Source organism: Poeciliopsis prolifica, unplaced genomic scaffold, assembly GCF_027474105.1.
Source record: "Poeciliopsis prolifica strain line A6 unplaced genomic scaffold, Auburn_PproV2 SCAFFOLD015, whole genome shotgun sequence".
Taxonomy (NCBI): Eukaryota; Metazoa; Chordata; class Actinopteri; order Cyprinodontiformes; family Poeciliidae; genus Poeciliopsis; species Poeciliopsis prolifica.
In genome coordinates, this window is record NW_026562390.1 from 905,271 (window position 1) to 918,959 (window position 13,689).

Sequence of the window (13,689 nt, forward strand, 5' to 3'; positions counted from 1 at the left end):
CAATTACATTTCTGACCTCCAGAAACAATAATTTAGGGGAAACTAAGTTTGCTAAATGTTTTGAAAGTTTGCTAAATTGCCAGGTGAAAAATTATCTGGTTACTAGTGGATTTGTGCTAACCAGTGTAACCAGTTAAATGTGTGTCATATTAATCTCTCTGCTGATATTAACAGACATCCAGTGTGAAAAGAAGAGGAAGAAGAGTGAGCAAACAGTTTCAAAGGTAGGTAAATGAAAAATTAGCTCCAGTATTAGCGTATTATCAGAACTGTGTTTACTCCTTGGTATCAGAATATAAAGCGGAACAGAGTTTAATTTAAAACTTTTTGACAATTTCCTTTCACTTCACAAATACGTAGCATTTTCTTACTGTCTTCAACATGAAATCCTAATAAAATAAGCAAACGTTTGTGGCTTAACATGTCAAAAAGTGAATAGTGATTTGGCTGTGGAAGTTACCTGCAGGCTTCCTCTGGGGCAATACTCGGTGATGATGCAGATGTTGGGCGGGTCGATGCAGGCACCAATGAACCTGGTCAGATGGTTGAACTGAACGTCTCTCATCTGAAAATAACCGCACAAACACGCGGCGGCTGTGAGCCCCGACTCTTTCCAAACATCACATCCCCAAACCCCACGGAAACAGAGCACTGACGGCTCATTTAGGCACCGACTTCTCGGGACAACGCTGCCAGCTTTTCATCAAAATAGTCTGTTTGCAGTGGACCTGGTTGTGCCGGCTCCGTTTCTATGTGTTGAGCGAACCAAGTTGACGCATGTGCATAAACTGCAAGAGTTATGAATGGGCCAGTGTGCTGAGGAGGATTTGATAAAAAAAGTTAACAAGTCGTGTTGGGCAGAAATATCAAAGTGGAACGAAACTAGAAACTAACGATTAATTTAGCAATCAATTAATCGTTAAATTGAAGAATTAATTATTAAATCTAACAATTAATCGTTAAATTGAAGGATTAAATGGATAAAACTGTCAAATCTTATTTTTAAGATATTGTTTTAACATCTTTAAGATAACAAAGATATTTAAATGATTTATTAATCGTGATTAATCATTTCAGTCATAACCAAGAACACTGGACATGATCTCTAATAAAACTCTGGCTTAACGATAATTGTCCAACGCAGGTGTTTGAGGTTCTGACAGGAACATTTGCTGCCAGATTCCTTCCATGCAAAGGTGTGAATTTCTCCTTGCAGAAGCAAACTGGACAATCCTGACGCTTTCAATCCAGCCGGTAAACGCGCTGACAGAGGCAGCAGTCAGAGAAACCTGCAGCCAGCTTCAAAAGAACATCGCTTCAACAGCGCTCTTTTCTTCTCCGACCCGCAGTGAGTGACAGCCGCTCTCACGGCAAGCGGCGAGCGTTAGCGGCTCCTGTTTCACAGCTCGGGAGACGCTGTTAGCCTACCCTTTGCCCCATTTATTTTCCTCTGCTGCACCCTGGAACAAAGCGGTTAAGTTTCCACTGGCAGGCACGGCCGTCTCCCCCCATCTGGCTGGCTTTCTTTCCTTCCCCTGAGCTGAGGTTTGACAGGCCCATCAGGCCCGCGGGGCATCTCAGACCGACGGCCACTAACCCGTCCTCTCCGAAACGGCTTCGCATAAAATGACCCCAAAATTCACTGCCGAACCGCAGAGCTAACGCTCTGAGAGCTGCAGGCTACAAGAATGATCAACAGCCACAAGCATCCGTCTTGTTCGTGTTTGCCAGTGTAATTTCCAAGTTATGGCTTCCCCCGATGCCACGGCGAGTTTCCATCACCAAACCACATTAAGTTGTGAGATTTCTGTCTTTCCTCTAGCTTTCTTATCGCTTACTCGTAAATATTTCCCAGCCGGAGGGGCCTTTCTATTAGCCGCTGCTGCCGTTTGTGTCAAAAAGAAGGTTTAAGGTAATTACGCTAGGTAACAAACAAGCAAGACTCAGCAATGCCTGAATGTATTGATTAAAGCCAGACTTTCATTTGTTGGTAGGAGGGAAATAAAAGGTTTATTAAGTCAGAAAAAGACTCAAACTTCTATAAAGGCGTATCGATTGGAAGACGGATACATTTTGTCCTCTGACTGCAGCCGTTTTAATTGAATGTCAAGACAGTTTATTTATACACAGACATTTCAGAAAACCAGAGAGCTGATGAATGCCCTGCAGAGTGAATCTGGCTGAAATCCATGAAATGACTCCACACTCGTTGTCTTAAACTAATTGTCAGATTTTGAAAAAATAGCAAAACAGAAATGAGGAGACGGATTTGACACATGGATCCACTGCAGCTGTCTTGAAAAATAAAACTTTTGCTTGTTTACTGGGGAGATGAACTGATAATGAAGGTTTCTGAGCAGGATTTGTACTTATGGAACTGATAACAGTTTTCAGTGAAGATATTTTTACTTCTCTTTCCAACCCAAACTCTTTTGAACCGTGTTTGATTTGGGGACAGAGCTACCAATTAACCAGAGACGGAGAAACTGAGAGAAACTCCCTACAGGACAGAGATGGGTGGAAAGCACTGTGTATGTGACTGATAAGATGTAAAAGGAATTGTTTGTTTCACTTCTTCTTCCTTCTTCTCTTGCTTTTCTTTTCTCACACTGATTGCTGATACTCTGATTTTCTAAATAAAATATCTAAAGACAAATAAGTATTTCTCTGATTGATTCAGTTTCTCCCAAAACAAAACCCAGCGTGACGTCCCGCCCTCTTCTACCTGCTGGAAGGCAAAAAGCTGCTCACTGACTGTGACTAGCCTTAGCGTTAGCTGCTAAGCTATTAAAGAAATGTTAAATATTAAATGTATATGTGATATATAAAAAAAGAAGGGATGCAGTGCTTTGCTGCGCTATGACAGGGTCAGAAAAAAGTTTTATTAAGATAAAATAGTGAGGGAGTGGGAAGTAGGTCAGCTACGCTAGCTTGACTATGACAACCATAATGTAAACGTGGAAGTCTGTGTGTTTCGGCTTCTTTAAAAACTAAAACAAAAGGCAACCACCAATTCTGACATCATCAGTGTTTAAACTAGCTAATCTGAACTAGCTGCGGTAGCTAATCTACCACAGCAATCATTTATTAATGATGAACATCAAGCCTGAAAACATGAAACTATAACAGGAAGTGTCTGAGAGTTCGTTTGGTGCTGAAACGTAAAGGGTTGACTTCTATAAAATAAATACTCACATGTTTCAGCTCCATTAACTTGTCTGGTCAGCTCTATCCTCTTCTTGTTGACGTGTTTAATGGCCCACCAGGTTTCCCTGTGTGCAACACAAAACACCTTTGAAATCAGCAATAATATTCTGCATAAAGACAAAAGAAAATTCAAGACAAATTTTCTTTGAAAATCTTAAAAAGGAGCTAAAATTTATTTATATGAAACATTTTGAAAAGACTTCAGAAAACAAACATGTCGCCTGAAATTTGACACCTTTGACGTCAATCCTGCTCTGAATGTCGTTTCTTTTCACCAAATGATCTATTTTGAGTCTACATTAACGATTAATCGATTACTAATTAGTTTATGATTATTTCAATAGTTAATCACAATAATCGTTTCGGCAAGTCAATCGCCAAATGACATAAGTGGAGATTTCCATCTAACTATCCTCCGCCTGCTAGCAGAGTGCATTACTGTCTGTAGAAACAAATAACAAAAATGTTTTTATCTTAAATGCAAAATATGTAGTTTTGTTCACTTTTGACTTACATGCTGCTCTGAAAATGTATTTCCACCAAAAAACCTTTTTTCGGTCTATATTGTCCAGTTAACGATTAATGAGTTTCTAAATGAGAGGACAATAATTTCAACAATCGATTAATCGGAATTAATCATGTCAGCCATAATCAGCTATAATTGAATATTTTTGGACTTTTATATATTGGGGGGTGTATGAATATATTTGAACCTGTATGTGTAATTTTAACTATTTAAACATAAAGAAACTCCAACTTTAAAATTTTGAAAACTCAAACCTAAGGTTTCATAAGATGCAAAACTGGCCTATAAACTCCAGTTTTGAAGTAGGAATTAATTGATTACACCATCAATTAACTGATTACTATATTAGCTGATGATCAATTCAACAATCGATTAATCACAATTAATTGTTTGCCAATGGGGTGAAAAGATTAATCGGTTAAAAAAAGGTACATAAATGGCCTGGAAATTCCACTCAATGATTAATCGATTAATAAATTAGCTGATGATCAATTGACTAATCACAATTAATCGTTTGCCATTAGGACTGAAACGATTAATCGGTTAAAAAAAGGCAAATAAATCATAAAAAGCAGGTGTGAAACAGGTTTTCTGCAGACAGAACATCCAGGTCTGCAGACTTTCCTAAACTGGAGATGAAACTCCCCAGCGGCGAAGACGCGACCGTCTGAAAGGAAAAAATAAGCTGCCTCTGTAGCAGCAACGCAAGGCCAGCTGCTCGGTCTGATTTAATATCGAGATTTGACTTTGAGAAACATGCAGTCGAATCGTGTCTCACTGCAGAGAAAACACCTTGGATTGAAGTTTTGCAGGTTGTCAAGGATGTTACATCATCATGTTTTCTCTCTTTGCGTTTCAATCACCTCAGGTCAGCAAGGAGAACTTCAGAAGTTCATCTGCGTCTCCGTTTAAACAAAAATAAACATCTTCCTGCTAAATACAGCTCTTTGTGTCACCCTCTCCGTATAGCACAGAAAAAATTAGCAGCAACAAATTAACGGTTGTGTTCAGACTGAAGGAGTTACAAAACCAGACACACACACAAATAAAAAAAATAAAATAAACAGAAAAGCAAACTGACGCATTCTGCAGCTCGCACTAAAACCAACTACCTAAATTCGCCCACACACTCTCTCTTTCTCTCGCCTCTCTCCAGCTCTCCGGCTTTCTTTCTCTGCACATGTGTGTGGGTGGGAAAGGAGTGTGCAGGAGTTGAAAATGTCAGAACTCACTAAGCCTTACCTTAAAATAGACGGTTTTTGCAAATAGCTGATATTTTCCATGGGCAGTTATCAGGGAGCCGTAGCTGGATCCTCTCTGGGAAGAAGAGGAGCAGAGGTGAGGAACAGACGTCTGTTATCGAGTTTCACATCAGAGAAATCAACAGGAATTACAAATCTGGATTCGTAAGAACCCGCTGTTAAATCTGCGTTTGTAATGATTGCAAAATGGAAAAGCGGAAAGCCGGAGAGGTTTGGAAAAACGGCCTTTTCCACTATCAGAGCAAGACAGTTAGTCGTTAGGAAGGTGTGTGCTTGTGATTTTCATGAACGCTTGCACGTGTGGGAGAGGAGATGCAAGGGGCTTTGCTCCCTGAATGTGAGGAGCGGGGCCAGACCCAGGGCTTACTTTAACGACCGTTTAATGTGCGTCTGCCGCTGCAAGCCCAGCCACCTTGGATCAAACCGCTGGAAAAGCTTTCAGGAATGTGTAAACGCGCAGAGCATTTGGGATTCTCTCAGGACTGCAGCTCAGATAGGAGCAAAAAAATAAATAAAAGAAATGGTTCGATCATAATTTCACATGAAATATTACAGATTTTGTTGCTTTCTTTTCTAAGAATTACAGAAAATATTCTCAAAAAGTGGATTTTATTTCAATAATCCTTTCTCTGAGTTGTAGGATGAAGTAGTAGAGAAAAGCTATGAGAATATTAGCAAATAAGGACAAAATTTTACCAGAAAAACGTCTTAAAATGATGAAAAGAAGATTCTAGAGTTGACATAATTTGAAGTTTTTTTTTTTTGTGAAAACGAAGGATGATCATCATTCCTCGTTTTATTTTTTCTTAGTTTCTATGTAGGAGTTCTCATAAAATTATGACTTTATTCTTTATTATTCTTATATTAACACTTTATTCCCATTATTTTGACTTCATATTGTTCTATTACAACTGTATTCTTGCTTTATGCAGAAGGTACGCGTCTAACCTTTGGTAACCATTGAGACAGTGCTGCACCGTCATGTAGCCTAGCATGTATGGAAACAACTGGTTAGCATCTCGTCTTCTGTACGTTTGTAATGCCGCTCCGGTTTAAACGCTGTTTATAACATAGTGACATAAATTATGTAGTGTGAATTCAGACAAAGTCGGTAATTTGATCAACACACCAGGAGAGAATGTGAATCCAGAAAACGGTTGAATGTGCAACGGCTTTTCCTTTTGTTCAGTTTCGTATTTATGCATCTCGATTCGTTATCGACAACAACTTGCAGCTCAGCGCTCCAACGTCCATAAACAGCGACTGCTATCACAACTTGAGATTGACGAGGTCGATTTCTAAGCTATTTCAACCTTATGTACATCCTGCCCTCCATGAGCCCAAACAGGTGAGCTACATTCACAAATTAGCTTGATGCTAACAAGTAGACGCCATGAATAAACTGGCAAAAACAACTTTGGAAAACATTTTCAGTTGCTCTGTTCAATACTCCCTTTCTGGTTGTAATGATGAACTCTGACTTGAACATTCAGAGTTACATAAAGACAGTTACAAAGTCGGCCTTCTATAATCTGAAGAACACCTTCAGGATTAAATATCCCAGAAGGAGCAAGAGAAACTCATCCAGGCGTTCCTTTTTAGTCACACTGCCTTTCAGACCTCTCAGGTCTCCTGGTTCTGGTCTAAAAAGAACCAGAACCGAACATGGAGAAGCAGCATTCGGTTTTTATTCTCCTCTAATCTGGAACAAAAGTCCAGAAAACTGAAAAATTGTCAGAACACCGAGTTCCTTTAAACCAAGGCTAAAGCCCCATTTATTTAGAGTTGCCTTTGATTAACAATTACTGGAACTTCGTGAGTTTAATCTGTATTCACGTTCCCATTACTTTTATTTAGCAGTCATCACTCTACAATATATTTAATTGCTTTGAATTGCCAATAAACTTGCCTTGCCTTTGACTAGACCAACCCAAAAAGTCATTGAGAGATGAACCGTAATCATTCCTGGGTGTAGCTGCAGAACTGAACTCAGATTCCCAAACAAATCTGGTTAATTTGTGGTTTAACTAGGCCTGCTTTCTTGGTTTAAATATTGGTTTTCCCCTTATTAAATGAAACTTTAAAACTGCTTTTTGAATTTCATCCAGTTTGATTAAATCAAACACAGTTCAAAATGGTAGCACAGCTCAATAAAAACCAAAACAAAGCTTTTAATGTGAGATCAAGTGGGTATCGCCTCATTTATGTGCTTTGCATCATTATTGGCTTTTAGTGCTGCACACCAATCTGTCCGAGTCTGTTTACCTGTGAGAGAGTCAACCTGCTGCCGGCTCGTTTGTGGTATTTATTGGGGCTTTCGAACTGAAGATCCTCCCACCGAATCCTCCACAGCATTCCAGCCAGCTCCTTCTCCAGCTTCAGTTTCCTGTTGAAAGCAAAGAAATAAAGGAGCACCTCGTTAAACTGACTAATTTTCCCACACGGATCAGATCTGGAGGAGGTAAGTTGGATAATTTCTGAAATAATAATGGGTGCAACAGCACCAGATGGGTTTAAATGGAAGAAAATCTGAATTTTCTGGGTTTGGAGAATCAAAGCAACATGGATTTAATCTGATAAGCGGTACCAGATTTGCTACATTTGCTTGGTTAGTTTGATCGCCCTCCCATGTTCAGAGATAACCATCTGGATCTGATGGTGACGTTCGTCACATCCAGTATTTTGTGTTAATCATTTGCGTTTTTTTTCTAAGATTTTAATTTCCCTGATCCTCATGTTCTTTTGCTGCGTTTTCTGCTTTATGGTCCAGAACAAGGAGTTCTTTGAATAAAAACACGGTACAAATTTATAATTTAGCCAAGATTATGTCTTCATCACTTGACAATGGAGCGTTTATAACTATCGGTTCAGCTTGTTCTTTAACAGATGTTAGTAAGATCATAAACAAGACATAGATGATAACTGAAGGCAAATAAAGAGATAAGAAAGGAGGCTTTACTGAATGAAAGCACCAGAGAGATGAAAACTCATGTAGCTAACATCAGCTCTGACCTTTGACACACATTTAACTGCTTATATTAAAGGGCACACTTCTGCTGATGCGCTAAAAGTGGAGCTATTAGCTATCAGCTGATCCTAATAGCTAATAGCTCTTTAGCTAACTTTGAGAAGACATTTACAGATCAAAATTATGTTTCTTGTTCCATTTGACAAGAAACATAATAAAAATTACATGTGAATAAGTTTGTTCACGCAATAAGTCATTGAAACCACATTGCATCGTCATCCTTCGACTACTTCCTGCTATCGTCTTCTTTGTTGTTTCCAGCAGTAGTAACTTCCTGTGATTTGCGTGATGACAAAAAAAAAAAAGTGTTTCCATTGGAGTTTTAGAAATAAACCAATTTTGGATAAACGACTTCATCCTAGCATCAAAACGTTTTGATTAATAAACGTGAGTTTTTCCAAAACTGCCGTGTTTCCAGAAAGGGAATTTATTCTAGTAATTCCAATTCACCCAAATTTACGGTTAAAAGAAACGCAGCTACTGGAACACATTCACCAATCCAGGCATTTACAGAGTTTCACTTCAAGAATATTTGATAAAACTCAAATTAATATCAAATCTTCTACACTGTAAAAACACAAAATCATACCAACTATTTTAGACTAGTTTATAGTGTGAATATCTTAATAGACTAGAATTAAGACAAAACAAGCTTTTGTATAAATAAATCAAAGCCCTAATTTATTTGATAATATACATATTTTAAATGAGTGCTAGAATCATTGAATGCAGTGAAAAAGTTTTCCTTCAGATTGAATTTTCATTGTTTGGCAGATTTTTGCTAATTATGGATGTATATTAATATTAAATATCTCACCCTGTACAACAGGCTTAATGAAATATCAGTTTTAAGAGACGCGTTTTTAAAGTTTAGTGGTTGAACTTCAGCAGACTGGGACGTGAGCTTCTCCACAATGACAAAACAAACACACCCACATGTCTGCACAGCTTAGCCAGAGTAATTCATCTCCTTTCTTAGTTAGTGATGCTTCTGACATGTTTGAGGATTATTTTTGAGCACCCATCTGACTGGCAGTCTCTCCAGAAGATGCATTCCAGCAAATCAACACATCACAACTAAAAATCGTACTGGAGCAGCTGCTTGCTTGACATTAATGATTCAACCCCAAGAACAGAAAAAGAAAAAATCAGAAATGAAACCTGCAGAAAGCTAGAAAGCATAGTTTCTTGATTTGTTTTTATTTGCTTTCCACTTCTCTTTTTTGCTGTTGTAAGGAAAAAGTAAGGGTTTTATTTATGGTTTGAAACGTAGACGTGAAAAACGAGCAGAGAGGAGGCATGCCAAGGCGATCCGAAAGGTGTAAAACACTTCCAGATGGCCGCAGGAAATTATTACAGCGTTAGCATGTCGCCCCGTTGTTCCCGTCCAGCCAACTTGGCCCTAGAAGTGGCTTCTTTATTAGTTTTTTGCCACTATGTCACCAGTATTAATTTTACTGTTGTGCAATCCAGCAGTCTAAATGAGACATGAGCATTTGGAGGACATTAAAGCGCCAGCGCCCCTCCACCACCACCACCAATTTTCTATTTAAAGGGTCTTGTTTAGAGACTTCTGGCAGCCAGAGGGGCGAAGTGTGGGGCTCCACACTGGGCCTATTGTTTCACCATTCCCATTTGTGAATACCTTCCTGCGGGACCGGCCCAAACCTTACCCCAAACCCGCCTCCATTAAAACAACAAAGTCACTGCTACTCTGCTCAACATCACCTCACACGTCCTGCTGCCCGGCAGACTCCAAAATCAACTCACAGCACCAGACAGTCAACCTGCCTGAACGTAAAGTCCAGGAACCAGCCTTCACTCTGTGCACATTTAGACTGAGAAATGTGGTTGTTTTGATGCAATAAACCCAAATATATGCATATAAAGGCACATTTCAGGACTTACTATAGAGAAAATCTGTGTTTTTTAAGAACTTCTTCACATTTGTGATTATAAAAATTGTTCTGGAAAAAGAACCCCAACTTTGACTTACTATCAACTAACTATTATTTTAGTAAACGATTGTAATCAAGAGTTTACAATTGGCCAAATTCCACATATTTTTTAATTTAATCACTACCATCTTTTTTTTAATAAGAAACCATTAATAGTTGCAACATCTTGCATTTGAAAGTAGTTTATTGCTTGAAATGCAACAGTATTTCTTTAGTCTACGCCTGATTATTTGTAGCAAAGGATTCATCTGCAGTCAAAAAATGTTTCCAATGTGTAAAACTCAACTCTTTCTGTTTGACCCAACATCATTTCAGTAAAGTTCTGGTTTTCCTTTTATTTTTTTATTACTTAGATGTAAAATGTGCTAAATAAGAGATTTATTTACAGAGTTTGAGCCAGGTGTAGATAAATCTGCCACTTGAGTTCAGGGTGACCCATATTTCGAATGTGATGTTCTCTCAGAAACTGACCTTTTTCAAAATCTTTATATAACGATTAATCAATTATAATTATTTAAATTGTCGATTAATCACGATTAATCGTTTCAGTCCTACTTCCAACTCAACATGGTGAACAAATCAAAGGAAAACAGAATATTTCATACACATTTTTCCTTTTATTTCATTCCATATTCTGTCAAAGTTTCACAACAGCATCACTTTGTGTATCAGAGGAAAATCTTGTTAAATCATCAATTCTTTCCTTTATAAAATACACCAGAATTAATATAAAATAGGTACAAATCATTCAAACCAACAATCCTTCGGATATCATAGGCTGCAATCGTGATTGAAAGTAAGTACACCCCGTCACCAGGTCCTGAAACTCTTTCAATCTAACCTCAAATGAGCAAAAAGACACAAAGCCGATTCAAACTGTCGATATTTATTGAGTTCCTGCTGAATCCAAGATGGCTGGGGTTGCTAGGTAACCGGGCAGAGCTCGGCTGGGGTTGCTAGGTAACCGGGCAGAGCTCGGCTGGGGTTGCTAGGTAACAGCATAGTGCCCACTGAATGCGACTCCATATTTGGCCGGTTTTAGAAACGGCTCAATGACCAGACACTAAAAACAATAACCAATGTTTCCAGAGACATTTATAATGTCTCTTGTTGGGCTGAAGCGATTAATCATTATTAATCAATAACTGAAATAATAGTCAACTAATAACTTAGCAATCAATTAATCATGAAGTGGAGTATACAAAGTCAAAAAATGCCCATTTGGTGAAAATAAACATATTCAGAGCAGTAAATAAACCAACATTTTGCATTTAAATCTGTTTTAAATGCAATCGGTATAAAATTACCTTCATTTATTTCAGATTTATAAAGGGAATGAAAGAAATTTTAATTTTAGAAAAATAAAACTTATTTTCTTAGGTGAAAATGAATTATTTGTGTAAGTTTTTAAATGAAGAATCTGTAGAATGTGGCTACTCCTTAATCTGATTTATTGATTAATCTTCACAATAATCGGTGGGTTTGATTACTAATAGTCGTTACTTGCAGCCCTTATTTCCTGTTGAAACATCTCGAATCTTCTAGCAACTTTTCCAGGCATGAGAAACTTCAGTAACTTGTTCTGAAACTGAACTATTTAACAAAGTAGCAAAACTTCGTAAAAGAAAAAACAGGTTTAATTCTGTTTACATGATTTTTCTGGATAGATGAGACAAAAACAAGAGAAAATGGCCATAAACACCTGACATCAACTGTTGTGATGATGCAAAATATTTGCAGGTTAAACTGTGACCAAATGTCATCAGTGGATCAATAATCCAAACAACTGCAAATCTCAAACTAAATGGTTGACCTAGTCAAAGTCCAGGCTGAAGTACTGCAGTAGCAGCAAATGTTATAATTAAATTAACTAATTTTTGTTCAATAAATAAGACAGTTTGTATCTTTGAGGTTCTGCTTGAACAACTCTGGGGCGTACTTACTTTTTAACCGCAATTGTATATATTCAAGAAAAACAGAATCAAAACAGCAGTAAATACACTTTTTAATTATACAAAAAATTTATTTCTTATCAAAAATATAGAAATTAAACACGTTTATCTCCCAGATATATGAATTGCACCTTGAGGTTGAGAAGCTTATCTTGTGTTCTGGGGAACCGCAGAACATTTCGGACATTTTAGTGGCATATTTGTGGGTCAAGTTGTAGAAATCAAAGGCCTGAGCAGCAGCAGCAGCTGGCTGACGTTAAAGGCAGCTGCTAAAAGCTCCGCTGTCCGCCGCTCAGTCCATCAGCAAAACCCGCGCTGCCGTCTGCAAAAACAGGAAGTCATCTGTTAGTCTCTGGTTTCAGGCTCCGAAAAACGACACAAATCTCACAGCTTAATGCAGGCAGGAAACAGAAAGTTCCCTCGAATGTCGTGGATGACGTTCAGATTTCGGTCGTTTTGTGGAAAAGTGTCTAAAAATAGTCGCAGTTGAGATGAAAGAACCAAAATGTGGGTCAGACCTACAAATACACGCCAGAATTTCCAGAACGCAAATAGAAACTTGTTGCTTTTGGGTTCAGATGCAGAGATGTGATAAAAGTATTAAAGATAACAGTTTTCTAACAAGGATTTCATTATAGACACCAAAATCAATCTATTTACCAGATTAAACTTCCTGTAAAAACAAAAAGTGGTAAAAAGTGAAACATTGACAATTCAGACACTTTATTGATCCTAAATTGAAATCAAATGTCGTTTCACTGCAAAAACACAAAATTTTACCAAGTATTTTTGTTTTCTTTCTAGAGCAAATATATTATAACACTTAAAATAAAACAAAACTGACTTATAAGTAACTTTTCAGCAGGAAATGGGAGCTTGACATTATGAAAGACAGGTGGACCGTCCCAGCAGAGGCCAACCTATCAAAATTACTCCAAAGGTGCAACAAGGACTGATTCAGGAGAAGAAGACGATGAAACATCTCAGATTTCAGGCTGCGTTCAAACAGCCACCAGAATCTGATCGTTTCACCCCAAAATATCCATTTTGTGCCTCTTTGAAAACACGAATCTGAATGTTTTCAAAGCGTCAACAGTCTGAATTGTCACTTTTACGTCATTAAAGTTACATCATGCATCATGATTCGTGACCAGAATAAATCAGATGCAATACATCGGGATGTAAACAAAAGCTGAAAATCATAATGATGAAATTACAAAAGACGTTTTTGTCACCCTGAGCTCCGACGACGGATCCAAACTGACTCTTTTGCTTCCTTTGTGTTGTTATGAATTTGTGATAATACTGTTCGCTCTCATCACTGCGTAAACTTTAGAGTAGATCCATAAATGCCGGCATCAGATTGATGATTGATGAACAGATTGATGCAGTTTGGCGTCAACGTTCTTCTTCTGCACATTTGGGTGAAACCGTTCGCACACAAGTCAGTGTTTTTTAATTAGTAAAATGGAAGACCGCGCGAAAAAAAAAATCATATTTTAGCGACAAAATCTCAGATTAAAAAAATGAAAAAATTATCTTATTTAAAAAAAAATCTTATTTCAGAAAGAAAAATTAATTCACAGCGAAGTAAAATGACCATTTATTGTCTGTAGGGGGAAAACAAAAATGTTGCTTTGTGTTTTTCCCTCCCAATTAATTAATAAAATCCTCGTTAGAAAACCGTTTTCTGCATCAACACTCATAACTGTCTTCATTGGATGATGTAAAAAATTTAAAAGTGACTAAAAAGAAG

At 37.8% G+C, this 13,689-nt stretch overlaps 1 protein-coding gene across 1 annotated transcript in view; it reads right to left on the minus strand.

The window, feature by feature from the left end:
* Nucleotides 1-13,689, minus strand: part of LOC129366401 (atrial natriuretic peptide receptor 2-like) — a 53,514-nt gene that overhangs the window by 15,701 nt on the left and 24,124 nt on the right. Inside the window, 6 exon segments of the mRNA XM_055040221.1 lie at nucleotides 461-565; nucleotides 3,196-3,214; nucleotides 3,216-3,259; nucleotides 3,261-3,272; nucleotides 4,976-5,050; nucleotides 7,261-7,381. Of these exon segments, the coding sequence (XP_054896196.1) occupies nucleotides 461-565; nucleotides 3,196-3,214; nucleotides 3,216-3,259; nucleotides 3,261-3,272; nucleotides 4,976-5,050; nucleotides 7,261-7,381 (376 nt within the window).